This window comes from Aspergillus eucalypticola (genome assembly GCF_003184535.1).
Source record: "Aspergillus eucalypticola CBS 122712 chromosome Unknown BO83scaffold_6, whole genome shotgun sequence".
Taxonomy (NCBI): domain Eukaryota; kingdom Fungi; phylum Ascomycota; class Eurotiomycetes; order Eurotiales; family Aspergillaceae; genus Aspergillus; species Aspergillus eucalypticola.
Window position 1 is genome coordinate 686,458 of NW_020290280.1, and position 25,546 is coordinate 712,003.

The following is a 25,546-nucleotide window of genomic DNA, read 5'->3' on the forward strand; positions in this document are numbered from 1 at the left end:
GATGTGAGCCGACTTGATTCGCTGCTGATTGGAGCATCGGAAGCCGACAGAAGGTTACGGGGCTCGTGTGAAGAAATGGAATACCAGCATGGATGCGAAATCTTCCTTGTGATATGGGGGATGATCGTCGCCATGGAGGGAGGGATGATCATTGAACCTCACAATATCACCAACGATGAGGTTGAACGGGACCTGAGGACTTGAAGGAAACCATTTGGTGTCAATATGCAGTGCGCTTAAGTCGCAGTTCGCATCAGGTCTGGATTCTTTGGCTCTGAGAATGCGCTGGCTGTCTTTGTCCTTGCAAATATGGGTGTCATCGGCCTCTTGAATAACAGGCAAGATGCTGGATGAAATGATCATGCTATACCTGACCGGATCGATACCGTTCATTGGTTATTGGATGTCACTGCATGGCGCAGGAACAGGTCATTCACCTGTATATTCTTTCCTCATCCGGCAGGAACCAATGGATCCCCCGCTGTGATACAACTACATCTCTCCCAAAGTACCGCGCAATTCTTCCTAGTCAGTTCGTTCGTCGCTCTTATTTTTTGAGATTCCGTGTGTACTTATTCCGTGGTCTTCAGTGGGATGCAGTGATAGGTCTAACGATCAGGATTATGCCTCGGATGCCTGAAAGGCCTGTTCTTTCGCTAAACGCTTGCTCTCATCATATGTGCTTTAGTCGAATGTCTTCCTTTACGACCTGGACACTTGTCCTATTGGCCATTGCTACCACTGCGTTAGGGTTTTCGGAAGATTATCTGGACGATGCCGAGCTAGGCGTCCCGGGGCTAGACGCCTCCTTCGACTACGTGGTTGTTGGTGCCGGGGCTGGGGGCTTAACTTTGGCAGCTCGTCTCGCACAACATAGATACAGAGTAGCTCTGGTTGAGGCGGGAGACTTCTACGAGCTCAAATATCCCCTAGCTGCGGTTCCAGGAGCTGGGATCATAGGCATAGGGAGCGATGTGAACAGCTCGACACCCGTGGATTGGCGGTTTGTCGCCTACAGTGTTCCGGGAGCCAACTATCGTGACCTTCATTACCCCAGAGGCAAATGTCTGGGGGGATCGTAAGCTCACTTCTTCTCTCACTTTCGTGTTCATTTCCATATGGGCAACACTAATTGTCTTGACCCTCTACAGGACAGGCTCTAATATGATGGTTTATCAAAGGTTCGAAACCACTCGCCGGGCTGTTCACGGAGGGCAGAACTGACATTGGAGCTAGGCCGAATAGAGAGACAATGCAAAAATGGGCTGAGCTCGTGGACGACAATAGCTACACTTTCGACCGAATTCTCCCTTTCTTCCAACGCACGGCTAACTTCACTCCGCCCAACAACGACATACGGCATAGCAATGCCACAGCATCATTCAACCTGGGTGCGTTTGATGAACGGGGCGAGCCTCTGCAGGTATCCTACCCTGACTTCGCCGTACCGTTTTCGAGCTGGATAAAGCGCGGGATGGAGTCTGTAGGCATTCCGGAGATCGAGGACTTCAACAGCGGGTTCCTACTGGGCGCTCAATATTGTGCTCTGACCATCGACCCACACAAGAAGATCCGAAGTAGTTCAGAGGCCGCTTTCAAAAGCTCTCCGATACCACGTCTAATGACTCTTGCACTGTACAAGAAGACAATGGCAAAGAGAATACTCATCAACACAGAAAGGCGAGCTACCGGGGTGGAAGTAAGAACTGGGGACTTGATATATATATTGCGAGCCACCCGGGAAGTCATAGTGTCAGCCGGGGCATTCCAGAGCCCTCAGCTCCTGATGGTATCTGGAATTGGTCCAGCTAGTGCGCTGGAAGAGCATGGTATTGAGGTTGTTGTTGACCTTCCCGGAGTAGGGCAAAACATGTGGGATCATGCTTTCTTCGGGCCTGCCTACCGAGTTGCGCTTCCAACAAGCACCAGGATTGCCACTGACTTTCTTTACTTGACTGAAGTAGTCGTCCAGTATTTAGCGAACCGTACTGGTCCACTAACAACCCAGGGAATTGATTTTTTGGCTTTTGAGAAGGTCCCAGATGAACTTCGGTCTCACTTCTCCGAGGAGACGATCCGGGATCTATCCTGGTTCCCTCCTGGCTGGCCTGAGATAGAGGTACGCTCTCTGCACGAGGACTTCGAGCATGGCTAACACTGGACCCCTTGAAGTACATTCCAGTGGCTCTCTATCTTGGAGACTTCTCTGATCCTATTAAACACCAACCGCAAGATGGGGCGCAGTATGCGTCAATCGCCGGAGCATTAGTCGCACCCACATCCCGCGGGAATGTCACTATTATTTCAGACGACACAGACGACCTGCCAATAATCAATCCCAACTGGCTTGCAACCAAAACAGACGAAGAAGTGGCTGTTGCGATTTATCGAAGAAATCGGGAGATTTTCCAGAGTCCGGGGATGGAACCGATTATTGACGGGGAAGAATACTTTCCCGGGGAAGAGTTCCAGACTGATTCGGAGATACTAGAAGTGATCAAGGACACCCTTATGACAGTCTACCATGCTTCGTGTACGTGCAAGATGGGTGTGCGCAATGACTCAATGGCTGTGGTTGACAGCCAGGCACGAGTATTCGGTGTTGATGGATTGAGAGTGGTCGATGCCAGTGCGTTCCCATTTCTGCCTCCGGGACATCCCCAATCGGTAGTTTGTAAGTGGCCTTCAGTGTCTGAGTTCCTATTCGCTGCTGACAGCCTTAGACATGCTTGCCGAGAAGATCGCGTCTGATATCATATGCTGGGACTGAATTGGTTCGATACGTGTTGCGATTGTCATTATCATTAATGTTATTCTTAAGAAGTGACTTCTGTCACTATCATTCCATACGCACACTCGTGCTCAGGCTTGCAATCCGGAAGTCTGCTATTGTTAAGGATAAACCTTCTTTCACGCTAAAATTATTACAATTCTAATGCGGAGGGAATTTCCTGCATCCTGTAAACTCAATGAAGCCAGTTTTCATATGATCCTCTCTACATTAATCCACGTCATTGGACCAACCATGCATCGACTAAACGCATAAGCAACCCCAATGTTGAAACCATGCTTCAACAACTCCACCTTCCTACTCTTACTACCGTGCCATATACCCCAGAAACACTGACCTCCCCGGATACAAAGAGACAGAATCCAGAGGAAGTATCATCATAATCCACAAATAGTACATACAAATCACAAGTACTACTTACCTTATTCTATCCCGTTCATGTACTTACATCACTTTCCAGAATGCGAACCAGAACCGACACAGATAATTCAAGTCGTACTATCTACCCCAAATCACACCCAACATCGCCCCCCCCCCCCCCCCCGCCCCCTTGCAAGGCGAAATATATACTACTATTACTTTTCATTTTTCTCCTCTACACCCCATGCTTTAGCTTTTATGTATATGTATGCTGTAATTATGTATATGCCGTGATAGGATGGGTGGGGATGATGTGTATGATGTAGGGGGGGCTGGGGATGGGGATGGCAAATCAAACATACATACACAGTACATACATACATATATAGCATATATATATATGGGGGTGGTAAGTGTATGTACTATGCATGTGCAAATGCACGAATGGAAACAAGGATGGATGGGGAGAGGATTAGCAGTACTTTGGGATTTGGAGAGGAAATTACTTTGGGGAGGGGAGATTTCGCTATTGGGGTGTGTATGTATGTATGTATGTATGTATGTGTCCGGAACAAGGTAAGTAATTTTGGGCTATGAAGATAGATGGTGATGGATGGTATAGTGTGTGTGTGTGTGTCTGTGTGTGCGCGTGGATGGATGGATGGATGGATTTATGGAGATTGGCTGATCGCTGCTATGGTAACTACTAGAACTTAACCTATCTAGGTACTGTGGTATGGATGGATTAGTACGGAAATATATGGATGGGGGCTTATTGTGGGCGTTACTAGGGAGGGTCTAGACGCCATCTAATGTCTGTGTTAAAACGTAAAATTAAGAATTCAGATTCTATCACATGGTAGTTGTTGTGACATGCTGGTAAATTATTGTCTAGGTCTAGATAGGCCATCCCACCGGCCTTCACGTAGAAGAGAAGATCAGGCCATGATTATGAGACGAAAAAAAAAAAACTGTATACGTCTTTTACATTCAGGTGTTTAAAAAGCAAGCTTGTTTTCGGGAATTTCCCCTGGCTTTGAAATGGAGAGCGAGCTATATAGTAATATGTGCGGTGTATGTGGATGTATATATTTCTCCCCGTGCAAAATCTATGATGAGGTGGTAGGGTTCCAGGTCCTTTGATTCCGTGGACCCATCTTCACTTTGTTTTTTTTTAATGTTTTTGCTTCTCTAGTTTTCAAACAGATGTCTTGCTAGTTTGGGTAAGTACTAGGTACCTTAGGAAAGAATTTCTTGGTTTTGGAGGCGGAGGTGGCTGAATGTTAACTTTGTTGGTTTTGGTTTTGACACATTAACATTGTATGGGGTGGTGTGGTATGTAAGCAAGGTTACTGTTACTGGAGTGACTGACTGACTGGACTGAGTTTCTTTCCCATGCTTCTCTGTCCGTATTTAGGTTGGGAACCCCCTGTCAGATGATCTCGTGGGATCGGCCAATGTCCGTCCATGCGTGTTTTGTGTGCGGGGATGGGAGATATGGTTGGTTAGTTTAAGGGAAGTATCATGGTAGTTAGTTAGTACTTTTGTCATCCTCCCTCTCATGTCTTTGTTCATGTTCGACGATCTCAACAGGCAAGTAACATTTTTTGGGTTTACTGGTGTCAGCTTGTAAGTGGTTCAAACGAGGGAGGAATTTGTGTGCTGAGTGTGGAGAGGGAGTTGTTTCCTCCACAGACAAAAGGCCGATCATTGCTCTTGGTCCACCTTTGCTTTCATATTCCTTGGCCCCTTCGGTAAGGATTGACGGTGGAATGCAGTCTCGGATGTGGGAGGTGCAGGAACTCTCATCGAATTCCATGTACGGGAGGCCGGACGTGCCTACGCCACCTGCAGACGGTGATCCTCACAGTTGCGCAGTGTGGAAGAAACTGGGACCCATGGGATTCGGATGTCTGGCTGATGGCGATAGAATAATTCGAGAATACAACCAGGGATACGGTCGTCATTGGCTTGTAGCGATGTCCAGGGGTTGGGAGGTCCTCAGGGCTGCCATTTTCGAGATTTTGAGGCAATGGAGGTGAAACGGGGTGGATCGCCAACCAGCGCATCATTGTCATCATCATGATATTATTGCGTAGCCGTCAAGCAGAGCCGAAGGACGTTACTGGTCTGATAGGTAGCAGCAGGAGGACCAAAGGCGGACCGAAAAAGAAAAGAAGGGATCGTTTGCGGTCATGGATGGCATTTGGTCTCCAGCCACGCCGTCAATCAGCTTTGAAACCTCCCCACCTGGTTTACCCCGCAGAAACATCCACCTCAGCTTCTATCATATACCGATTGGTGTTATCCTCCATCGGGGAGTACGTGGAAGGAGTCCTGATGACGAACGAGTCTGGGTTTACCATTTTTGGGTCATAACCGGAGTGACATGTAGAGTAAAAACAATACTACCTCAGTACAAATTTGACTGCTACCGGTCAATCCCCACCAAATCGCAGAAGGGATAACAAACCGATACTGCTAAGATGGTATCTAGTGGATTCCACAACTGAGTCGAACGAATGCGCGGAATCCAGGGCTGAGACTATGATCTGTCACGGGCCAATGGCCGACCGCAGTCCGGACTGCGTGTAACTGCAGACATGCAGACAACCTGCCTCGCTTACCAGCGGAACCCTAGTCAGTTTAGCTGGAGATGAATCCGGGCTTCTAGCGTCCCCTGTCCCGGATCGAATGATGTATCTTATGGGGGGCGAAGGGGAGTCAAGTGAGCAGCTTATCCGCTGGGTCTGGGGGAGCTTGATCCATGGTACGGCGGACGCAGATGAGAGACTCTTGTTCTTTGCCATTATTTACCATTTTGGTTCTCAACTTCTTTCGCCCGGGCGGTGACGTTCTGGTGTAGTCGGCCCTCTGAATTTATGGGCGCAAATGTGACGCTGCAGGCAACACACGTACGCCGTCGGGTCGCATTCACTCGTAAGAATCCTTTCCGGGGTGACAAAAATTTGCACCAGTTCAGTCTACAGGGTTTTCTAGATTCTGACGGCTGCATGTTAGAAGGGGCGAGGAGAGTACGGTCGGTTGCACAGGAATTTGAGAACAGAAACCCATCGAAGAGATGCGCCAAATAGAAATGGCCCGACCGTTGAGACGGGGTCTAGAGTGGCGCTCAGTGGCTGCGGATACTGTCGTGTGTGGTTCGGACTGACCTCCCTCCAGAAGGGATCGAGACCGAAAGGAAAGAAGAAAAGCAATTCCGCTATCTCACCCACGGGAAAGTACGAGGTCGGCAATGCTGCGTTGTCTCTGAATGGAGGGGGGCCACTGCTGGTTCCTGGGTGATGATGACGGCAATGATGTTAATGGCGACCGATAATCGTCAGGCCACAACAAATGAGAGGGGAGAATGTCCTGAGGAACGAGCCGTGTGTTGGGATTCATTCAATATCTCCCCAAGCATTCGATTTGTTAATCGAGTGGAGAGGATGCAGCATCGGACTAGGATGAATCACTGCCCCGTTGCTAGAGTGAGGGAGAGGGAGCTGGGGGATGGCCAGCGAATAACAGACGTATGGAAGTTGTCCGTCGGATAATGTCGACGATAATACCAGCAGATGATGGGCGGTTCTGGCGCATGTTGGAGCAGCGCCTAGATAACTGTGCAGCTAGGTACAGTTAAGTAGATGTAGCTAGTGACTAGATGCCTATACCACGGGTGTGTCCGGGCATCCACCGCGGCTCCTCTGAGAGGTCTAATGGACTGTGATCCATACCCTAATGCACCTTGCAGATGGAGCCACCACTCCTTAGCCAGCGGTAAGAAATCCCGGACGGAAAGACTTTTAAGACTACTAGATGCACCGTGTGTCAGAAGGGAAGGTGAGGTGAGAGGAGAGGGGAAAGAAGAGAAGGGAAGCGAAAAAGTAAGAAAGATTAATTGAATCTGCCGGTATTAGTGATGAAAGTAACTTCAGTCGCAGTGTACTACTTACTATACTGCTATACTACAAAGTAGACAGCAAGAAGACGGAGTAACTTTGGAAACCCTCGTTGCGAATCATGTTATCAACTCCGTACATAGTAACTACAAAGTATTATTTTCCGGTTGGAACGGCTTCTGACTGTCTCTCAATCGGCAATCAGAACCAGACGACCAGCACCTCCCCTGCCTTTTTGGAGCTACGATGGTTTCAGGCGGGAAACCTAAAACCCCCATCCAGATTGTGTCCATTCAACCGAAGACTTTCTTTCCTGAGAAAGTGTTTGGACTTTTGAAAGTCAATCGTTGATCGAAAGTCTTGCGCTGCTGCTTTTCCCGCCAATTTTACCATACCGAACGGTACCGCACAGACCCGCAGTCACCGTTGGCGGCGTGTGATTTGCCTGAGTGGAAACCAAACGGGTAAAGACTGGTAAACTTGCCGTTTCTCACGTTCTTAGTACGACGGACTGACGCTGCCATTCCTGAGGTTTGCTGGCTGGCTGGCTTGTCTTCCCACTCACTGTCGCTGTGCCTTTTCCCATCTATTTTTCGCCCTTAATTCTTGTTCGTCTCGCCATTTCCCTCCCTCTTGGCTTTCCTTTCCCTCCCGCTGCTCTGTTTATTCTATGTCGCTATTCCTCCAGCGCTGTCTGGTTTCACCAACCCCGACTATTCCCTGCTTCTAGTCGACCTCGTTCCGGGGGTTGACTCGGTCAATCGTCACCCTGGCTTCGCGTTGACGCTCCGTCGCGCCATTCCCCCGCATAGCCGCTTTTCCCTCTTCGTTTCGCTTTCCTCCTCTGTCCTTACGTGATCACGAGATACTCCTCTCTTTTTTTCTTTCTTTATCTAGAAAAAAAAAAAAGAAATCTTTTGTTCCCTCTCTATCACCAGAAAAACGAAAAAAAAAGAGAGTGCACTTCCCCGTCTATTTTGTTGCGATAGGGTTGTTTGCTGTCTCGTCATCACCGTCCCCCGCTATTCAGCCATGGCCAATTAATACTGCGGATGCATTCATAACCAACAATCAAAGGGCACCCGCTCTGCCTAGCAGACGGTCCTGCTTGGAAGCTGCTCAACGTGTATAATTTCTCTCGCTTGATTTCACACCCCACGCCTCTCAGTCATTCGACTTCCCCTCGTCCTCCCCTCGGGGCAGTCTTCGGTATTCCTGTCGGCTCCGCCTTTTCAGCATGGCGGGCAATGGCACAGATGATGCTCAATACCTCGCTCCTCCCGCCGTGACTGCCCTGCGGCAGGAAGCTCGGAGTATCGATCCGAGATTCTCTCCAACTCGCTCCCCCAGCGTCGATTACATGCGACAGGAACGTGAAGATCTCAAGGAAGCGGCGGAACAAACCCTGAATGTCATCGTTGATTTGGATCTTGATGGTCGCGTCAAATGGGTCAGTCCATCATGGAAACAGGTCGTGGGCACGTCACCGGTGTCAATAGAGGGGCGGATGATATCGGAGATCGTGGTCGGTAACCAGAACGTCTTTCACGATGCTATAGAGAGCATGAAGGAGGATGACTCCCGCAGTCGGTTTATTCGCTTTGCAGTCCATATGGGCCCCGACTCGGTCCTGAAGTACTCGCCAGAGCCACGACCTGCGGAACCAGAGCATGAAGCCACTGAAGCGACCGACATTGCAGAAGAAGCACAAGCCCCGGCTGAGAAGGAGGACCGGCATCATGACCTCCTTCATCTGGAAGGACAAGGTATTATGGTGTTTGATCGGACTGCCGACGGAGTTGGACATGTAAGTCACCGCAACAGTCGATGCCCGGTATGCGTGATATAGACTAACCATTATTCTCTACGTTGGCAGACCATGTGGATGTTGCGACCGTTTACGGAACCGAGAGAAGTCACCATCGACCTTCCGCCTTTGCTAGTCGAATCCTTGGGTGTTGGAGCGGAAGTGTTGGCAAATTACTTGACCACTCTAGCTGAGGCTGCTGCTAGTGAGCCTGATCCTTCGAAGCATCCAGCTCCAAACCCTGTGTTGTGTCGTATTTGTGAACGTCAGATCACACCATGGTGGTTTGAGAAACATTCGGATCTTTGTCTACAGGAGCATCGGGCCGAGATGGATGTTCAGATAGCTCAGGAGAATCTCAACGAGCACCGTCATGCTATCGTCAGAGTGCTAGATGCTCTAGAAGCCAGACAAAGCAGGCCGTTGGTACTCGGGGAGAGCAACCCCCCGCCGACACCCCAGCCCGAGTACAAAGGCCTACCAATTGGGCCATCTCCAGCGGCCTCCGCACCGTCGTCCGGATCAGTCTCTAGTGCTAATTCCGCTCCTGGCACGCCGCCTCGATCCAGAGATCATTCGGCCTCAGGAATCGGGCATACTCGCGCTCGATCATTCGCAGTGCGGCGTCCGCTAGCTCGCGTCGTTGAATTGATCCTTGACCTTTGTGACACTGCCTTGGAAATCAACATGCCTGTAATCAAGGAGTCTCGCGCGGACAACAGTGATGATTTTCGGACGTTGTCACCGCAGTCCGAATCTCGTATCTCGCAGGTTCTCCAGTGGCAGTCACCCAGCTCTAATACACTAGAGCAGGAGCAAGGACTCGCGGCCCTATGCACCGATACCGAACAAGTCGCCAAGGCAAAAGTCGATGCGGTTATCCGCCATAGAAGAATTGTGGAGTATGCCGAGCGGATTCGCATCGAATACACAATACTGGTAGAGGAGTGCATCACCGCGGCTCTCACTAAAGCTGAGCGAATTGCGGCGGGCCAGCTCAGTGACTCAAGTGCCTCAGACGATGACGCCCCCCAAGACAACGAAGTCGCCGTGACTGCAAGTAGCCCGATAATACGAGGGAAGCGCGAATCTACAGCACCGCCTGCAATGTCCGCTTTAACCATGTCCATGCGCAATTCGCCCGACCGGTTCCAGTCCAACCACTCCTCCGAAGGCAAAGCCTCAGTCGCTGTGTCGACTGGGTCGAACAGCCCGATGGAATGTCCCACACCCCGATCACACAAGAGTATCGCCGGGGTGTTAGGGACATCGCAGCCATCCAGACGGGGCCTCTCGTTGATAGATTTGGATGCTGGTGATAACAGTGACAGCAGCGTTCCTTCTTCTGCTTTCCCCGGTGCCGTGCGAACCGACTCGCCCTCGTCTGACCGCAGTATGGACAGAAAGCGAAGGAGTCTAGTCCTTCCAGGTCTTTCTAGCTCACCTCGCAGACAACATTCTCCGGCCAGGGTATCCGGGCCACATTCACCATTGCGAATGCCCCGGGCTCGTCTTTCGAGCGGCGCCGATAGCCTACCGTCACCTATAGTATCTCCCTCTGCAAATGCGATCGAGCTGGCACAAATCCACTACCCTCATCATCGCCGTCAATCGTCCGCAACGTCTTCCGATATCGTAAAGCCTCCCGTTTCACCGCATTTGTCATCCGCCAGCCACCCGCAACCGAGACCAGCACCGCCGTCGATCAAGGACTTTGAGATCATCAAGCCAATTAGCAAAGGTGCCTTTGGAAGTGTATACTTGGCCAAGAAAAAAGTAACTGGAGAATACTTTGCCATCAAGGTGTTGAAGAAGGCGGACATGGTCGCGAAGAATCAGGTCACCAATGTTAAGGCGGAGCGTGCGATTATGATGTGGCAAGGCGAAAGCGATTTTGTTGCTAAGCTCTATTGGACATTTTCCAGCAAGGACTACCTTTACCTGGTAATGGAATATCTCAACGGCGGCGATTGCGCTTCGCTTGTCAAGGTTCTTGGTGGACTGCCCGAGGACTGGGCGAAAAAGTACATTGCGGAAGTAGTCCTCGGGGTCGAACATCTCCATGGTAGGGGTATCGTTCACCGTGATCTCAAACCAGACAACCTCCTCATCGATCAGACGGGTCATCTCAAGCTGACTGATTTCGGACTGTCACGCATGGGTCTTGTTGGGCGTCAAAAACGCGTCCTCAAGAGTATGAACAATGAACCAGCACCCGATCTTCTGAAGCAGGGTTCGTTTCCTCGAGCAACGTCAATTACATCTTCCAGATCGGCCTCCTTCGATTTCCAAGGCAGTGGATCCCCAGGGTCCACACCATTGATCACGCCAGATGTTGCTAGCAGCATCCCCCAACCATCTTACTTCAGCCTCAACCAAGGGGGCGGACTCAGTCGGCAGACTTCTCGTCGAGCGTCCGGTTACCGTAGCGATAGCGGCGCCAGCGAGAGTCTGAATGCCATGTTCCGCACTTTGTCTGTCAACGAGGGTGGTGAAGCTTCCGGGACTATGCCTGTGCCCGTCCCGGGCCAACACCAACACCACCATCAGCATCAACTACCCGAAGAGGAGAGCCAAAGCGAGGCGGGTGAGTCTCCTCACTTGTACCCGCTTCAACCCACAATGAGCAATTCCTTCTCCTACAGTACTCCGCCACAGCAGTCAATGATGCCTCCCCTAATGGCGCTGTTTGACCCCGAGGACCATAACAGGCGGTTTGTGGGTACACCAGATTATCTGGCCCCGGAAACCATTAACGGTGTTGGTCAGGATGAAATGAGTGATTGGTGGTCCCTGGGCTGCATTATGTTTGAGTTCCTCTTCGGCTATCCGCCATTCAATGCTGGAACTCCAGATGAGGTCTTCGACAACATCCTTCACCGCAGGATCAACTGGCCGGAGGAACCTGAGGAATACGCTTCCCCCGAAGCTATTGATCTTGTGAACAGGCTCATGACCATGAACCCTCGTGAACGGATAGGTGCTAATGTGGATGAGAAATACCCAAATGGTGGAGCAGAGATCCGGAGCCACCCTTGGTTTTCTGATATCAACTGGGATACCTTACTGGAGGACAAAGCGCAGTTTGTACCCAACATTGAGAACCCCGAAGATACCGAATACTTCGACGCTCGTGGCGCCACGCTTCAAGCCTTTGCTGAAGAACTGGAAGATGCAAGCCCACCTCAACCGCCGTTAACCACTGGCGCATACCCCCAAGATCGGCCTCATGATGCCTTATTCAAAGTCCGCTCTCATGTAAACTCGATGAAGCGACCGTTGATGCCTCTGCACATCCCACCTCACGTGCGTGAGTCACGTAGCAGGAGGCTGAGCGAGCCTACAATGGCCGATGACTTTGGCAACTTTGCCTTCAAGAATCTTCCCATGCTCGAGAAGGCCAACAAGGACGTGATTCAAAAGCTACGCCAGGAGGCAATGCAAGCACAGCAACGTCACGTTCCTCCCACCGGCTCTCAGCAACAGGGACACGCGCAAGGTGGCCAGGATCAAGGCCCCACGCAGCCTGCACCGCCCACTTTGGAGGGCAGCCCGTTACCGATGCCCCTACAGCGGACTTTGTCTCAAACCAAAGGCAACAACCGGCCTTCGTCCCCTTCAAGCATGAGCCAGGCGAATTCGTCTCCCAGTCGTCCCTCTCAGCCTTCGTCCCCGCTTCTTGTTCAATTTAGCACCGGTCAAAATCACGAGCGCAGAAAGACGTCCGGGTCATCTTCTAATAACTCGCAGTCTGCCGGAAGCTCTCAGCCCGCAAGTGTCGATCAAAGTCGGATGGCAAGTCTCAAGCACGGCTCCGCATCATCGTCTCCTATAAAGCCCCCTCGAGCCACGGCTCACTCGCCTGACAAGACACCTTCTGGACAGCGCCACGGCAGTGCTCCTGCCTCACGAGCAAGATCACAAACCATCGGCTCCCAGGACGGGGACCTCTCATCATCTCTAGCCAAGGAAACGTATGCCGTGGGCCATTACAAACGCCGCAGCCAATTATTCGATATTTCGCCCTCCTCGTCAGACAATGAGGATCCGCGCACGAAAGCCTTGCTTAAAGTACAGCGCCGCCGTCAAAGCTCAAGGCGCATGTCACAGATCAATTTCCCCGATGGGCCTTTCTTCCGGCCCTTGGACGTGCTCATCTGTGAAGATCATCCAGTCTCTCGCATAGTGATGGAACGCCTGTTTGAGAAACTGCGATGTCGTACCATTACGGCGGTAAACGGTAACGAAGCGATGCGTTACGCTCTCAGCGAGGTGCAGTTCGACATTATCATGACGGAGTTCAAGCTACCCCAGGTAACTGGGGCCGATGTCGCGCGTATGGTGCGGGAAACGCGTAGTGCGAATCGGCATACTCCAATCATTGCGGTTACAGGCTACCTTAAGGATCTTCCAGAAACCCACCATTTCGACGCGCTCATTGAGAAGCCTCCAACCCTGACAAAATTTACGGAAGCACTGTGTAGGTTCTGTCAGTGGAAGCCGCCTCCAAAGGACTACAATCCTTCCCAGTCAATGAGTGTTCCGCCTTCTACGATACGCCAGGCTTTTGCGCAAGCCGAGCATAGCCCGAGTTCAACAGCTTCGTCGGGGTTCGCACATGTGCCTTCTAGCTCTTACAGAGGATCCAGTCGAGAGGACTCTATCGTCAGCAGTTACTTTGGCGATACGGAGTCAATCAAACCAGATGACGGCCCTGTCATCGTGAGTCATCACAATGAAGAACCAGAACAGGATAGAGGTGGCCTCGGGATTTCCGAAGATGTGACTCGTGTACAAGAAGCGACGGATGGCAGTTCCACATCTGGCTCGGATGCAGTGCCTTTCCCAAGCCTACTTCACGCGTCTTCAGCACCACCCACTGTTCACTCGTCTGGAAACCTTACACCTCGCAAACAGCGATCCAGTGAAGCGATCCGGGCGAAGAGAGAGTCGTTGGAACGCAAGCGCTACGAGTGTGCCGAGTCTGGCGATGATGAAGATGAAGAGCTCGGAAATTCTCAGACACGATCCAGCAGCCCTCAACAAAGATCTCGTCGCCCTGGCTCTAAGCTAGGTATAGAGATGATGAGAACCAATAGCAGGGGTAGCGTTGTCAGTGGAAGCGAGGAGCTTCTCAAGAGAGAGCGGGAGTCGTTGGAGCGACGGAGCAGTGGAGGTTCCGGCGGCGGCGCCAGTGACTACAGCGAGGAACGCACTGGCACTCGCTCTCCGCACAGTCCAAGTCTGGAGAGCTGTCTTGAGAACCTTTCAATTCCCGAGGAGGCGATTGCTGGGTCCGTTGAAGGTTACAGCCCCAAGCATTCGCCCATCGTGGAGCTAGGGTCGAAAATGGACATACCAGCAATCTTCTCGGATCGGTCAACATCACCGTACACGACAGAAGCTTCAGATACACAGGCCATGGAGGCCAGCGTCGAAACACCTAAACTTGGGCATATCACACCCCCTATCGTTTTTACGAAAGACGGAGAGTCAGAACCCTCAGGAGACGACCCAGAAACCCCCTACATCAAGACTACCGGGGACAACTTGGCTCCGGAATATGGTTCAGAAACTGATGTTGACCGGTATCTGGATGCTGATGCCACACCCCGACCATTACATACACCTTCTCCCCATCCATACTTGGGTTCCACCCATTCTCAACCCGACATATAAAGAACCGACACCATCTTACTATCAAGGTAGACTTTGCGAAGACTGCAATTCAGTGTGACATGCGTTGGACAGAGTCCACGTACAGTCCGCTATTGTGTGCGATTATATGACTTATATCACTCCATGCTTACGACATATTGTTCTTTTTGCACCTGTTAAAATACATTCCTCTTCTTTTGCTGCCTTTTCCTATTGCTTCATTTTTCACACGCGTTTTAAGGCTAGCGGGTGTTTGGGAGTGTTTGTCGTCTCAACCAGGCTGTCTGAGTTCCACTCATTTGTCGATTTCTCGTTCTGGCTTTCATTTTCTTGCTCATTATTCCACTTACTCTCTTCTTGTCTCATCATCCAGGCGTATATCCCATTTCCTTTGTTCTGAAATTTTCCTCTTCTTGAGAGCAAAATTGTGTGTGTGTGTACCTATACGTACCAGATTTTCCCAAAAAAAAAGAGTCCAGCTTTTCTCTTCTAGCTGCTGTGCATCAGTAAACATACCAGTCCAGGTGTCTATTATATACTGTAGCCTAGTCCTGTTTCTGTTCACATTATATTTCTGTCAACCTTTCATAATCACACATAGTAGGCTAATAGTGATCTGCAGCCCGACCAACCCTCTTGAGATTAGAACCCCGCTCAAACAATCTCAGACCAACCCACCCCCCCTGGCAGATTCCCTAATCGGTAAATTACCAATGCGGGAAAAGATAAGATCTCTTAATCCAGACCGCCCCTTACTTTACTTAATTGCATTGCTTAACGAGCACAAAAGCTACTTAAGTACCATCTCGCCTTCTCTGTCTTCGGATGACACACACACACACACAAACCCGGCTACAAATTCAAACCGATACTATTGTACATATGTGTGACCCCAGAAATAATCCTAGTATATGAGCGTTTACAACAACAACTAAGTACCATTAAGCGGAGAGAGTAGCAGGGAGGGGGGGAGGGACATGATGTTATGAGATACTAAGTTTGTAGTAGTAGTAGTAGTAGTAGTAGTAGTAGTAGTAATAGTAGTAGTAAGTGGTAATGGTAGATTCTATTATAGTTTTGATTGTGTGGATTATTGAAGACCTTCCTGTTCGAGGGGTGGAGTGTACTACGTAGTTTAAAAAGATATATAAGATTTATAAGAATCAGTAATGTGTAGATGAGCGTATGGACCAAGCAATGATTTCAGTGCATATCATTATTGAATTTCTATATAACGATGGAATATGCCACAGAGAATGAACAAGGATTTGACACTGACCAGGTGAGCTGATATCATACCAGCCACACAACAACATTAGTAGTCTAGCCAATTGGATATTTCAAGCAATCAGCCATAAAGGTATGTATACTGGTGCGTGTCTAACCAGTTGGATTGCAAATAGAAACAAACATGCCGCCTTTTGGTATGTACGGAAAGGTATTATCTATAAATAGCTATGCTGATATGATCAAAACAAATCACTCAACAGTATGTAAAGGGACGATAAACACGTGTGCAAGGGCAGTCATTTCCAGAATGAACACCGCACTAGTTGAAATAAAATCATTTCTCGTCCATAGCGGGCGACACGGCACGGATCTGAGGCGATTGCTGGCCGTGGGTTGGCCCTTGTTCCAGATCGGCTGGGCCGCGGCTGCTGATGCTGTTGCGATGACGGAAGAATCGGCCGCGACTGACGGAGGACAAGCTGTGACCACCGTGGGATTCCATTGACTGGCGACCGGAGCGCGCTGCAGACGGGGCGGCGCTGGTATTGGAGTGGCTTCGACGGTGAGAGCCAGATGCACGGCTCTGCCGCTCGGCTTGCTCTTCCTCTTCTTCCTGGATGCGACGCTCTGCGGTTTCACGGTTGGCCATCCGAACAACGTCATCCACACGAGTGCCGCGGTCTTCGAAGACATCGCCCATGACGTCGCCGGAAGAAACGTCGCGCATGCCCAGAGAGAAATCAACATGCTTCCGCGTGAGCATCGAGTCACCGCGGGCCCGGGCAGCGGCGGCGTCCGCGCCTCTACGAAGAATAGAATGTTGGCGGACAGAGCTGCTGGAGCCAGTATTCTCGGGGATCGAGTCCTGCTGATAGACAGGGGTGGGAGGAGGCCGGCCATCACTGCTGCCGGGAGGAGCACCCATGTTATGCGAAGGGAACCCAGCGACATGGAAAGGAATGTCGACACGGGCACCCTGGAGGTTCATGCGTGGGCCCTCGATGCCAATCTCTTGCAAGGCAAGCATGAGCATGCAAATAAACTTATTGCGACGTTGCAAACGCAGGCCCTCATTTTGCCAGTTTGACTTGTAGAAGAAAACAACATTGAGGGTGACAGAAAAGTTTTCGGTCACCTCACGCATCTCAGTAAGGATGTTGGTCTGGAATTCCCGGCGTTCGCTGCGGACAAACTCCAACAAGCGTTGGCGAAGGCCATCAATTTGCTCGAGTGTCGTGCCATACTTGATGACAATAGGCACAGCCTCGGCCAGGGCGCCTGATCTGCGTTGGTTGAGGATGAAGAGACCGTTCAAATAGCTGTTCGGGGCTTGCACAACGTGACCCTGCATCTTCTTGAACTCGGTATACAAGAGAGAAATCTGCTTGACGAAGTAGTCATCACCCAGACCCGCATCACCAGAGTTACCATATACTGTAACACGGTCACCAACATCAAACGGGTGCTTGATGAAGACGAAAATGACCGACTGAAGGAACTCCTGTGCAGTGGCAGAAAACAGCCACGACAACGCAAGGATACTGGAGCCTGCAGACGTGAGTACACCAGCAGCGGAGGTGGAAATCAGGGTCAAGAACACGATCAGGGTAATGATAACCACGAAGAATTCCAGGATATTGTCGAGTCTTCCAACAACAGAGTCAAGATCCTTCAAGGACGCAGTGATTGCTTTGCGCTCGCGTCCAATCTCCACGCACACAGACTCCAATTCTTCCATGGAGATATCTCCGTTCATGTCTTTGTCGAACATGGTAAAGGCAGCTTCAGCTTCGTCATTGTTATCAAACGCTTCCTTCAGATCGCCGGAGAAAACGGTCTCAAAGCCATCCCGCACGAGGGTCCGGTAGAGTCGCCGAGCCAAAACCTGACAACCGCTGGTGGTTCGCAGCAAAGCCAGCACAACCTGGTAAGGGTGGTTGCTGTTGGTGGCTGTGCGTCCAGTGAAGTCTGCTGCAACTGCACCGGCCACATCACCGACCTTGGTAAAGGCACCCTTAGCAAGACGTCCCGCTTTACCAGCGTAATGGAACGGGATCTTGAGGCCGTTATTAGAACTGGGCTGTTTTTGCTCCTCGAATTCCTTGTCCTTGGCAGTGATTTTCCTCCGCGAGAAGTCGTATAACTTGGTCAAGCTGCCAATTTGGAACTTGTTGATCTCAATTCGGTCGGCATAAGTACGCGTGTGGAAGCTGATGGCAATAAGCTGAATAATGAATTTCTCCACCAGGTTGAGGATCGTCCAGACGAAGACGGAAATGATAATCTTGTTGAGCGTATTTTCCCAGGAACGCGTAGCATGGTTTCCGTCCACGTGATGGTTCTTCATTGTGGGCAGAAAAGAAATTTCGACACCCAACCACCAGAAGAAAAGAGTTGCATGCAGCTCCAATTGCTTAGCAAGATCACGCCATTTCTTCGCATTGTTGGTGAAGATACTAGCAAGCGCGTTCACAGGTATAGGGATCAACTTGGAGACGATCTGTCCAGAATCGAATTAGCAATGAGGCGATGGATAAACAGACAACGATATCACAGGTACTCACTCTTCCAGCCCACAAGGTCAACCAGACGATTTCCAGCCAGACTGAAAACCAAAGCAGCCGGACACCTCCGACACTGGCATTAGGATAGGCCAGCGCGCCAACCAATAACGGAATGAGTAGGATGATCACAAGAGGCAGGATGTAGGTAAGGTAACGGATGATGAAACTCGATTCATGGAGTTTCTTGACGAATCTGGCAATGTTGGTATTGGGATTCTCGGGTGGATTGTAAACTGCAGCTTTCTCATGCAGCGGATTGGTGGCCTCGTCAAACTCGTCGACATGTTCGTTAGGGCGCGAGCGAGAACGTGAACGCGAGCGAGAGGTGGATGGACGGCCGTCGTGAACACTCTTTTTCGACTCTGCCTCTTGCGTGGAGCGCGAAACCATCCGTTCTGCTTCCATAACTGCCAGGTCGTCTTCGAGACGCGTAGATTCTTCTCTCGCAGTGACCGGAGAGGCCAGGGCGGTCCTATCCAAGTCATTGTAAGAAGTGTCCACTCTCAGGTGGTTTCCGTTACTGGCACTGTCATAGACGTAAGTGCCTTCGTCCGAGTCAGGAGTTCCATCTTCCGATCTATGCTTGCTCTTCTCTTCCAGATGATCAGGAGCAAGATGGTCTCCCATGGAGGTCGACATGTTGGCACCAGGCCAGGAGTCGACAGCGAAGGGCTAGATTACAGGCTGACCAGCACTGAGGTTATAGATCGATCTGATCCGGAAAGACTAGATACTGGGTAGGTTAGACCGATATCGATCAAGAGGAGGCCATGCAAAGGCTTGTCTACAAACACATAGTGAAGGATGGAAGAAACAGAAGGATAGACAAAATGGAGGGAAACATCCTAGAGAATAAAAGAGGGTCTGGTGCAAGCGAGAAAAAGCACGAGCAAGGGCGAAGACTGACCTACACTGGTGGGAATTCCTTCCGAAAACCAACAAAGCTAATGATGCATTGACTCTGGCCGGTGGGCTTAAAGAGGAACGGGAGATAAGCGGGCACTAGTAGGATTGTGCAGACGGAGGAAAAGGGAAAAAATGCACAGAATGAAGATGAAGATGCAGGAAGGAAGAAGAAAAGAAAGTAATGACAAGAGGAGGAGAGGAATAGGACAGAGTGTAGGTGGGGAGCCCGTGAAAAGAAAAGAAAAAAAAAGACAAAAAGACAGAAAGAAAAGACAGAAAGGTACCAGACCAAATGAGACTGGACCTTGGTTCGACAATTCGACAGCAGCAGAGCAGAAGGAGGAGGAGATCGATGCGGGCGAGATGCCGATCGCACGGGACAATTAAACCAACTGGAGATTCAATGACTGAAGGTTTGGCAAGGTCCAGACCATTTCTATTTCCTAGTCGAGTCAGACTTCGGTTATGCACTTGAGTATATCTCAAAAAGCCCAATTTATAAACACCATCCTGTGATGCCTGTTTACAAGGGACAAAATCGGCAATTCCCGTTGTCGATTGACCATCTACCCTGGGAACTATCTCAGCCCATGCACCGTAACAATGGGCGGAACTATCAGAGGGTTGGCCGCGGGTGGCGGTCATTCTACGATCCAAGACCTCGATCGATATGGATCCCAGTCCTAGACTATCCATTCAGTGGGCGTGCTCTCAACATCGGTTCTGGCCCAGTGGCGCCCAGTGGCGCCCAGTGGGTCCGAGTCATCTAACGTTAGAAACTTCAAACGGGTCCAAAAAAAAACTCTGGGACCCAGTGTACCCTTCATGCTAACCCAAACTACCTGCGTTAGCTCCTCCGTTGCAGCCTTAGTCTCTGGTGTCTCACAGCGAGACTTGCGTTACCTGAGAGGGAGGGGGGGCAGCTTGGCATTTCGCGGGATTTGGTCCTGCAGCGGGCATTCAGATAAGGGAGATTATTCGGATTTTATGTAGGAGATTTTTTTTTTTTTTTTTCCCCTACCTCACTTCGGAGATGCAAAATCCGCTGACTGACCGTGGGAGGGTTCCAGACAGATGTCAAGTCTGGAAAAGGAGACCAAAATGATGCTATCTCTCCTCCAGCGATTATTTTCCGAAGTCTTGAGTCTTGAACGCAATAAATGTGGAAAGGGCAAAAAGTGGCCACCGCCAAGAAACGCCACATCAGGCACTCCCGGGCTGTCCTCCCAGCTGTGCACAAAGTCTTGCACAAAGTCATCATCTTCATTGATCCTTGGATCAGCAACACTTACGTACGTGGAAGACCAACCTCGGAAATCTTTTGCCCCCCCTGCGCAGATTGCGCGTGTCTTTCACCTGGACTCTATACCGAAATTTGTACGTCATGTCCGGTTACTGTCCTTGCAGAAATCTTCACGATTTCTTTCGCTGCCATTCATCTTAATAGGGATATTATGGTTTGCTAGGCGCGAGTCAGTGCAGTCTATAGCCTCAACACTAGTATTTGGCGCTAAGCCTGGAGGATTCCACCATAGACACCATCTGAGTCTTGACGTCTCAAAAACCTGATTTCTACACGCTAGTGTTTTTTGCAACCAACCAATCCATCATCTCAATCTTAGATGGATGAACGAGACCGCCTCTTATGATAGGTGACAAGGAGGGACGCGGCTAACCTGCCGAAATATTATACCTACCCAGCATGATATTCGGAGTTACAAAGCGCCATTCTGATAGGCTTGTGCAATTGGTAGTTGTATGTGCATAGTTATGCTCCTGCTTACCTCCATCTCCCATCATATGCAACATCTACTCACCCATCACAATTGTCAAAGAGTCGATCTCGATTGGGCTTTAGCCCTCGACATCATTGAGTTGACCACGCGATTTCCATTGGCAGGTCCCCTCCCGGCTGTTGACGTGTCTTGCCCCGCCATGTCCACTGAAGATCGCCGCGGTCATCTGCACGGTCGATGGGAAGGCCATGATAACCGTAAATGGAAGCTTATGAATTATGCTTACGATGTTCAAATAATCGAAGCGCAAGGACCATCTCAGTCACTCTGTAAATTGCAACAGGGTATCCATCGATAACGGTTTGCCGTTTTAACAACAACTTGACCGCATTGATTACCATCTACCTGCCAGTGTCCAAGTGTTCCATACTGCCAGCCATACCAGCCAACTCTGTGCTCGGGTCATTCTTGACTAGTCATTCTGCCTGCCTGCCTGCCTGTTCTCCGGTTCTTGTTAGCCCGTGCAACTAAATAATCTGTAGGCGTATATTGGTACATAGTAGGCATGGTGTAGGGGCAGAGTGCGGGGAAGATCGACACTAAGCATTTTCATACTATATCTTTCCATCAGATGTCCGTAGCATCCTACTCGCCCCTCTGAGTAGATATATTGTGTGCCTCATACAGCTAAGTATTGCAAATCCAGCAGGGGCATCGCAGCTACCCCTGGTCTGTGCAGGTCAAACCGCTGTCACACATCATGAGTCCCAAGGATGGCTTCCCCGCATTCCACGGCAGGAGGCACGTGGAGTATAGAGGATTCCGCGATGACGGAAAAGGGACGGAATAGAAAGGAGAGAACTCCGTGGTCGATAAAGTGTAGTTCTTTGATCCTCTGAAGTATCGAGGCGCCAAAACTTTTGGTGTCTGTTATACTGGGAGGAAGCAGACCGAGTTGGTCAGATTCACGTGCTGATCGACTGATCGGCCGGGAGCAGAAGGGCAGCTGATTGGTCCAAGGCGCCTTGTCTTGTTTATTGGACCGGCAAGATCGACTGATGCTCTCTCCTTCCATTCTCCATCCTATTGATCCAGAAACTCCCTCATCCTTCATCCCTTTCGCCTCTTCTTTTTCCATCATCCTCTGGGGTTGCAATTCTACTGCTTGTCATCCCAGTCCATCACCCTGATACCGCTGAGCGAATCCCTTGCGTCTGTTTACAACGATAACCGGACCTATTCTCCAGCATGCGAGGCGAGGTATACCCCCCGTTCTATTTACCTTTGGACCCCCGCACCGTCCCCCCTCCCCTTATCCATAAACATCCAATTCCACAACCTCACGCGCCGACACTCGTTCAACTGCCAATCGAAGCTTAAGACTGCTCTATTCTAACTATTGCTTTTCATCAGGTCTGCCACATCCACATCGGCCAGGCTGGTATCCAGCTTGGTAACAGTGCTTGGGAGCTGTATGTCTTCACCGCTTTTTATAGTACCCATGTCTAGATGTCATTGACCCCATGCTGACCTGTGACCGTCACGGCAGGTACCTCCTTGAACACGGTCTCAAGGCTGATGGTCAGCTCAATCCTGAGGCTGAAGACGCAATTAATTCGGGTGGTTCGTTCGAAACTTTTTTCACAGAGACACACAGCGGCAAATATGTCCCTCGTTCTATCTTCGTGGATCTTGATCCCTCGGTACGACCTTTCCAGATGGATGGTTTCATATAATGTATATGCTAAACTGATGGATGCAGCCTGTCGATGAGATCCGCACCGGCCAGTACCGTCAGCTCTTCCACCCCGAGATGTTGATTAGCGGAAAGGAAGACGCTGCCAATAACTGTACGTCTCTTCTAATCCGGCTTGAACATGTGACCTAATGTCGCCAGATGCCCGTGGACATTACACCATCGGGAAGGAGCTCGTTGAATCAGTCGCCGACCGCATTCGCCGCGTCTCCGGTAGGTTTACCCCAATTTCTCTGAAACATGACTCTGCCGGGACTAGGCTTACACACACTAGATAACTGCAACTCTCTGCAGGGATTCTTGGTCTTCCACTCCTTCGGCGGTGGTACTGGCTCCGGTTTTGGCGCCCTGCTGCTTGAGCGTCTTTCCACCGATTATGGAAAGAAGTCGAAGCTCGAGTTTGCGGTGTACCCTTCCCCTCGTGTGTCGACCGCCGTCGTTGAGCCATACAACGCTGTTCTCTCCACCCACAGCACTATTGAGAATGCTGACTGCACCTTCTTGGTGGACAACGAGGCGGTTTACGACATCTGTCGTCGCAACTTGGACATCCCACGTCCTGGCTATGAGCACCTCAACCGCCTAATCGCCCAGGTTGTCAGCTCCATCACCTCAAGTCTCCGCTTTGATGGCGCCCTCAATGTCGATTTGACTGAGTTCCAGACTAACTTGGTGCCATTCCCTCGTATCCACTATCCGCTGATTTCGTATGCACCCGTGGTCTCGAGCAGCCGCAGCTCCCACGAGAGCTTCAAGGTGCAGGATCTCACTTTCCAGTGTAAGTAGTCCTCTTCGTGGCTTTTCGTCGAGGTATTGGTGTGGATGGATAGCTAACAGAGGCTGCAGGTTTTGAGCCGAATAATCAGATGGTGGTGTGTGATCCTCGCAAGGGCAAGTATATGGCAGTGGCTCTGCTGTACCGCGGTGACGTGGTACCCCGTGACTGCACTCAGGCCATCGCCTCTCTCAAGGCCAAGGCTTCGTTCAATCTTGTCGAATGGTGCCCTACCGGCTTCAAATTGGGAATTAATTACCAGAAGCCCGTTCGCGTTCCCGACACCGAGCTCGCTCCCGTCGACCGCTCCGTCAGCATGCTCTCCAACACAACCTCCATTTCTGAGGCGTGGGGTCGTCTTGACCACAAATTCGACCTCATGTACTCGAAGCGCGCCTTCGTTCACTGGTACGTGGGTGAGGGTATGGAAGAAGGCGAGTTCTCCGAAGCTCGTGAGGACCTGGCTGCGCTGGAGAAGGACTACGAAGAAGTTGCCAACGACAGTCTGGAGCCGGAGGGTGAGGAGGGTGAATACTAATACCTCTCACACCCTGTTGGCTTGTGCTGCTTTGGTCGCTTCGTCTTTTGGTCTGCCTGTCTCACTTTGCCGGTCAAATTGTGTCGGTTCCATCCTGGATGCTTGCGACACAACCCCCTTCCTTCTGTTCATGCGTCCCTAGCGTTGTTTGATTCCCCTGCTCTTACCTAATAATGAACTGATACATGCGCTGCGGGAGAATATGAGCACACGAATTCATCGGTCTTTTGAAAGGACGCGAAAGTGTATTCCACGTGAAAAAGAGAAAAGTCTAGTATTCTATCAATTAATATACACAATCAGGTATTGCGAGTGCGCGGGACCCTGTAAGCTCACTAATCCTTGCTCGTAGCCACCTCCATATCCTGGAGAAGTCGCAAAGAAGTCTCATAGGTCCACATCGTCACCGCACTGGCAGGGGCAGCCTTGAACAGGCTGACCGTCAACCCCCGATAAAGTCCGCGGATACCCTGTGTCCGCAAAATCAACCTCATCGTATTAAACACGCCCTGATACTCAGGAATATTGCGATGAATATATAACTGCCTGGTCGGACCCTGCACCTGCAACCTCTTCCGTACCAAATCCAACGGAAACATCACCGTCTTCGACGACACACTGGCAATCACACCCGCCGCCGCATCCCCCGACCCAAACGGCAAATCCTGATACTGCGCCAACGGCGGCCTCAACGCCTCATACGTCGCAAAGAACAGTCCCATATACGGCACAATCTGCCCCACAGCCGCACTACACCCGCGAAAGAACCCCGCGTACCCTTCATTCCGCGCGATATCCCGCACCGACGACATCAGCGACGTGTACACCCGCTCCGTGCCCTGCGCGGCGAACCGCGTCCTCAGCAAATCCAGCGGGTATGTAGATGCCGTGGCGAGACCCCCCGCGGTGGCGCCCGCGACAAACGATTCGACGGAAGGGGGCAGTCGATAAGCATCGAGTTGGGCCAGCGCTTGCGTCGTTGTGCGGTATGCGCTGAATTGGATCACCCCGTAGCAGACGTACATTAGTTCCGCGGGGATGTTGCCTTTCCACAGGCCGGTTATACCCTCTTGACGGATGATTTCGCGCATGGTGGAGAGCGTGCCTTTGTAGATTGGGCCGGTTACATTGTGGTGGGAGGGAGGGTCGGAGAGCGAGTGGATTTGGAGCTGGAGCCGGATTTTGACCACATCTAGAGGGGCGACGCAGAATCTGGGTCGGTGAGGGTGAGGATTAGGTGGGTTGTGTTTGTAGGGGGGAGGTTGGGGGATGGGCGTACCGTGATACGAGGCCGGCTATGCCGCCTGCTAGGACGACTTGTCGTCGTGTGCCCTGGGTGGTTGGAGGGGATTGGTTAGCTTGCGCATTGGGAGTGAGGGTTGATGGATGGTCCATGGGGGTTTTGGGGTGGTTATGTACCTCATCCTTGAGGTGTTCTCCCCCGGCCGACATGCATGTGACGGTTGATGGTTAAGGCGAGAGAGATGTAGGTATTTGAGGTGGCCTTGATGGTCGCGAATGCT

The 25,546-nt window shown here is 50.8% G+C and overlaps 7 protein-coding genes across 7 annotated transcripts; 5 read left to right on the plus strand and 2 right to left on the minus strand.

Moving 5' to 3' along the window:
• Window positions 1-692: 692 nt before the first annotated feature.
• On the plus strand, window positions 693-2,770 carry BO83DRAFT_424782 (GMC family oxidoreductase; the record flags this gene model as incomplete). Its single annotated transcript, XM_025535174.1, has 5 exons — window positions 693-1,078; window positions 1,152-1,181; window positions 1,237-2,119; window positions 2,173-2,674; window positions 2,724-2,770. The coding sequence occupies 5 exons, from the start codon at window positions 693-695 to the stop codon at window positions 2,768-2,770; spliced, it is 1,848 nt and encodes a 615-aa protein (XP_025390639.1).
• Window positions 2,771-3,491: 721 nt separating this feature from the next.
• BO83DRAFT_215620 (uncharacterized protein) lies at window positions 3,492-3,771 on the plus strand. The gene has a single exon (XM_025526763.1). It carries the CDS (start codon window positions 3,552-3,554, stop codon window positions 3,729-3,731), a length of 180 nt encoding a protein of 59 aa, XP_025390640.1. The 5' UTR covers window positions 3,492-3,551; the 3' UTR covers window positions 3,732-3,771.
• Window positions 3,772-4,923: 1,152 nt separating this feature from the next.
• Window positions 4,924-6,708, plus strand: BO83DRAFT_396854 (uncharacterized protein; the record flags this gene model as incomplete). The annotated part of the gene is made up of 11 exons (XM_025533161.1): window positions 4,924-4,944; window positions 5,006-5,030; window positions 5,181-5,288; window positions 5,369-5,476; window position 5,547; window positions 5,569-5,729; window positions 5,871-5,975; window positions 6,058-6,091; window positions 6,135-6,195; window positions 6,277-6,540; window positions 6,598-6,708. The coding sequence occupies 11 exons, from the start codon at window positions 4,924-4,926 to the stop codon at window positions 6,706-6,708; spliced, it is 999 nt and encodes a 332-aa protein (XP_025390641.1).
• Window positions 6,709-7,869: 1,161 nt separating this feature from the next.
• BO83DRAFT_215636 (protein kinase RIM15) lies at window positions 7,870-14,702 on the plus strand. Its single transcript, XM_025526764.1, has 2 exons — window positions 7,870-8,860; window positions 8,930-14,702. Exons 1-2 carry the CDS (start codon window positions 8,291-8,293, stop codon window positions 14,537-14,539), a joined length of 6,180 nt encoding a protein of 2,059 aa, XP_025390642.1. The 5' UTR covers window positions 7,870-8,290; the 3' UTR covers window positions 14,540-14,702.
• A 1,256-nt stretch (window positions 14,703-15,958) lies between these two features.
• Window positions 15,959-19,085, minus strand: BO83DRAFT_215682 (Mechanosensitive ion channel family). The gene is made up of 2 exons (XM_025526765.1): window positions 18,313-19,085; window positions 15,959-18,248 (listed from the first exon to the last, which is right to left on the minus strand). The coding sequence occupies exons 1-2, from the start codon at window positions 18,949-18,951 to the stop codon at window positions 16,083-16,085; spliced, it is 2,805 nt and encodes a 934-aa protein (XP_025390643.1). The 5' UTR covers window positions 18,952-19,085; the 3' UTR covers window positions 15,959-16,082.
• Window positions 19,086-22,046: 2,961 nt separating this feature from the next.
• On the plus strand, window positions 22,047-24,338 carry BO83DRAFT_376390 (tubulin alpha chain). The gene is made up of 7 exons (XM_025530700.1): window positions 22,047-22,214; window positions 22,368-22,426; window positions 22,504-22,657; window positions 22,717-22,804; window positions 22,852-22,923; window positions 22,985-23,488; window positions 23,557-24,338. The coding sequence occupies exons 1-7, from the start codon at window positions 22,203-22,205 to the stop codon at window positions 24,021-24,023; spliced, it is 1,356 nt and encodes a 451-aa protein (XP_025390644.1). The 5' UTR covers window positions 22,047-22,202; the 3' UTR covers window positions 24,024-24,338.
• A 20-nt stretch (window positions 24,339-24,358) lies between these two features.
• On the minus strand, window positions 24,359-25,475 carry BO83DRAFT_333343 (thiamine transporter TPC1; the record flags this gene model as incomplete). The annotated part of the gene is made up of 3 exons (XM_025528335.1): window positions 24,359-25,235; window positions 25,303-25,355; window positions 25,443-25,475. The coding sequence occupies 3 exons, from the start codon at window positions 25,473-25,475 to the stop codon at window positions 24,359-24,361; spliced, it is 963 nt and encodes a 320-aa protein (XP_025390645.1).
• Between the last annotated feature and the right edge of the window lie 71 nt (window positions 25,476-25,546).

Bases quoted from the DNA above. Each gene is read 5' to 3' on its own strand.
- BO83DRAFT_215682 (XM_025526765.1), bottom strand. From the start codon at position 18,951: ATGTCGACCTCCATGGGAGACCATCTTGCTCCTGATCATCTGGAAGAG. The intron at 18,249-18,312 runs GTGAGTACCTGT...GATTCTGGACAG, and splicing joins TGACCTTGTGGGCTGGAAGA to ATCGTCTCCAAGTTGATCCC.
- BO83DRAFT_215620 (XM_025526763.1), top strand. From the start codon at position 3,552: ATGGGGGTGGTAAGTGTATGTACTATGCATGTGCAAATGCACGAATGG.
- BO83DRAFT_376390 (XM_025530700.1), top strand. The intron at 22,427-22,503 runs GTATGTCTTCAC...CCGTCACGGCAG, and splicing joins GGTAACAGTGCTTGGGAGCT to GTACCTCCTTGAACACGGTC. The intron at 22,658-22,716 runs GTACGACCTTTC...TGATGGATGCAG, and splicing joins TCGTGGATCTTGATCCCTCG to CCTGTCGATGAGATCCGCAC.
- BO83DRAFT_215636 (XM_025526764.1), top strand. From the start codon at position 8,291: ATGGCGGGCAATGGCACAGATGATGCTCAATACCTCGCTCCTCCCGCC. The intron at 8,861-8,929 runs GTAAGTCACCGC...CTACGTTGGCAG, and splicing joins CTGCCGACGGAGTTGGACAT to ACCATGTGGATGTTGCGACC.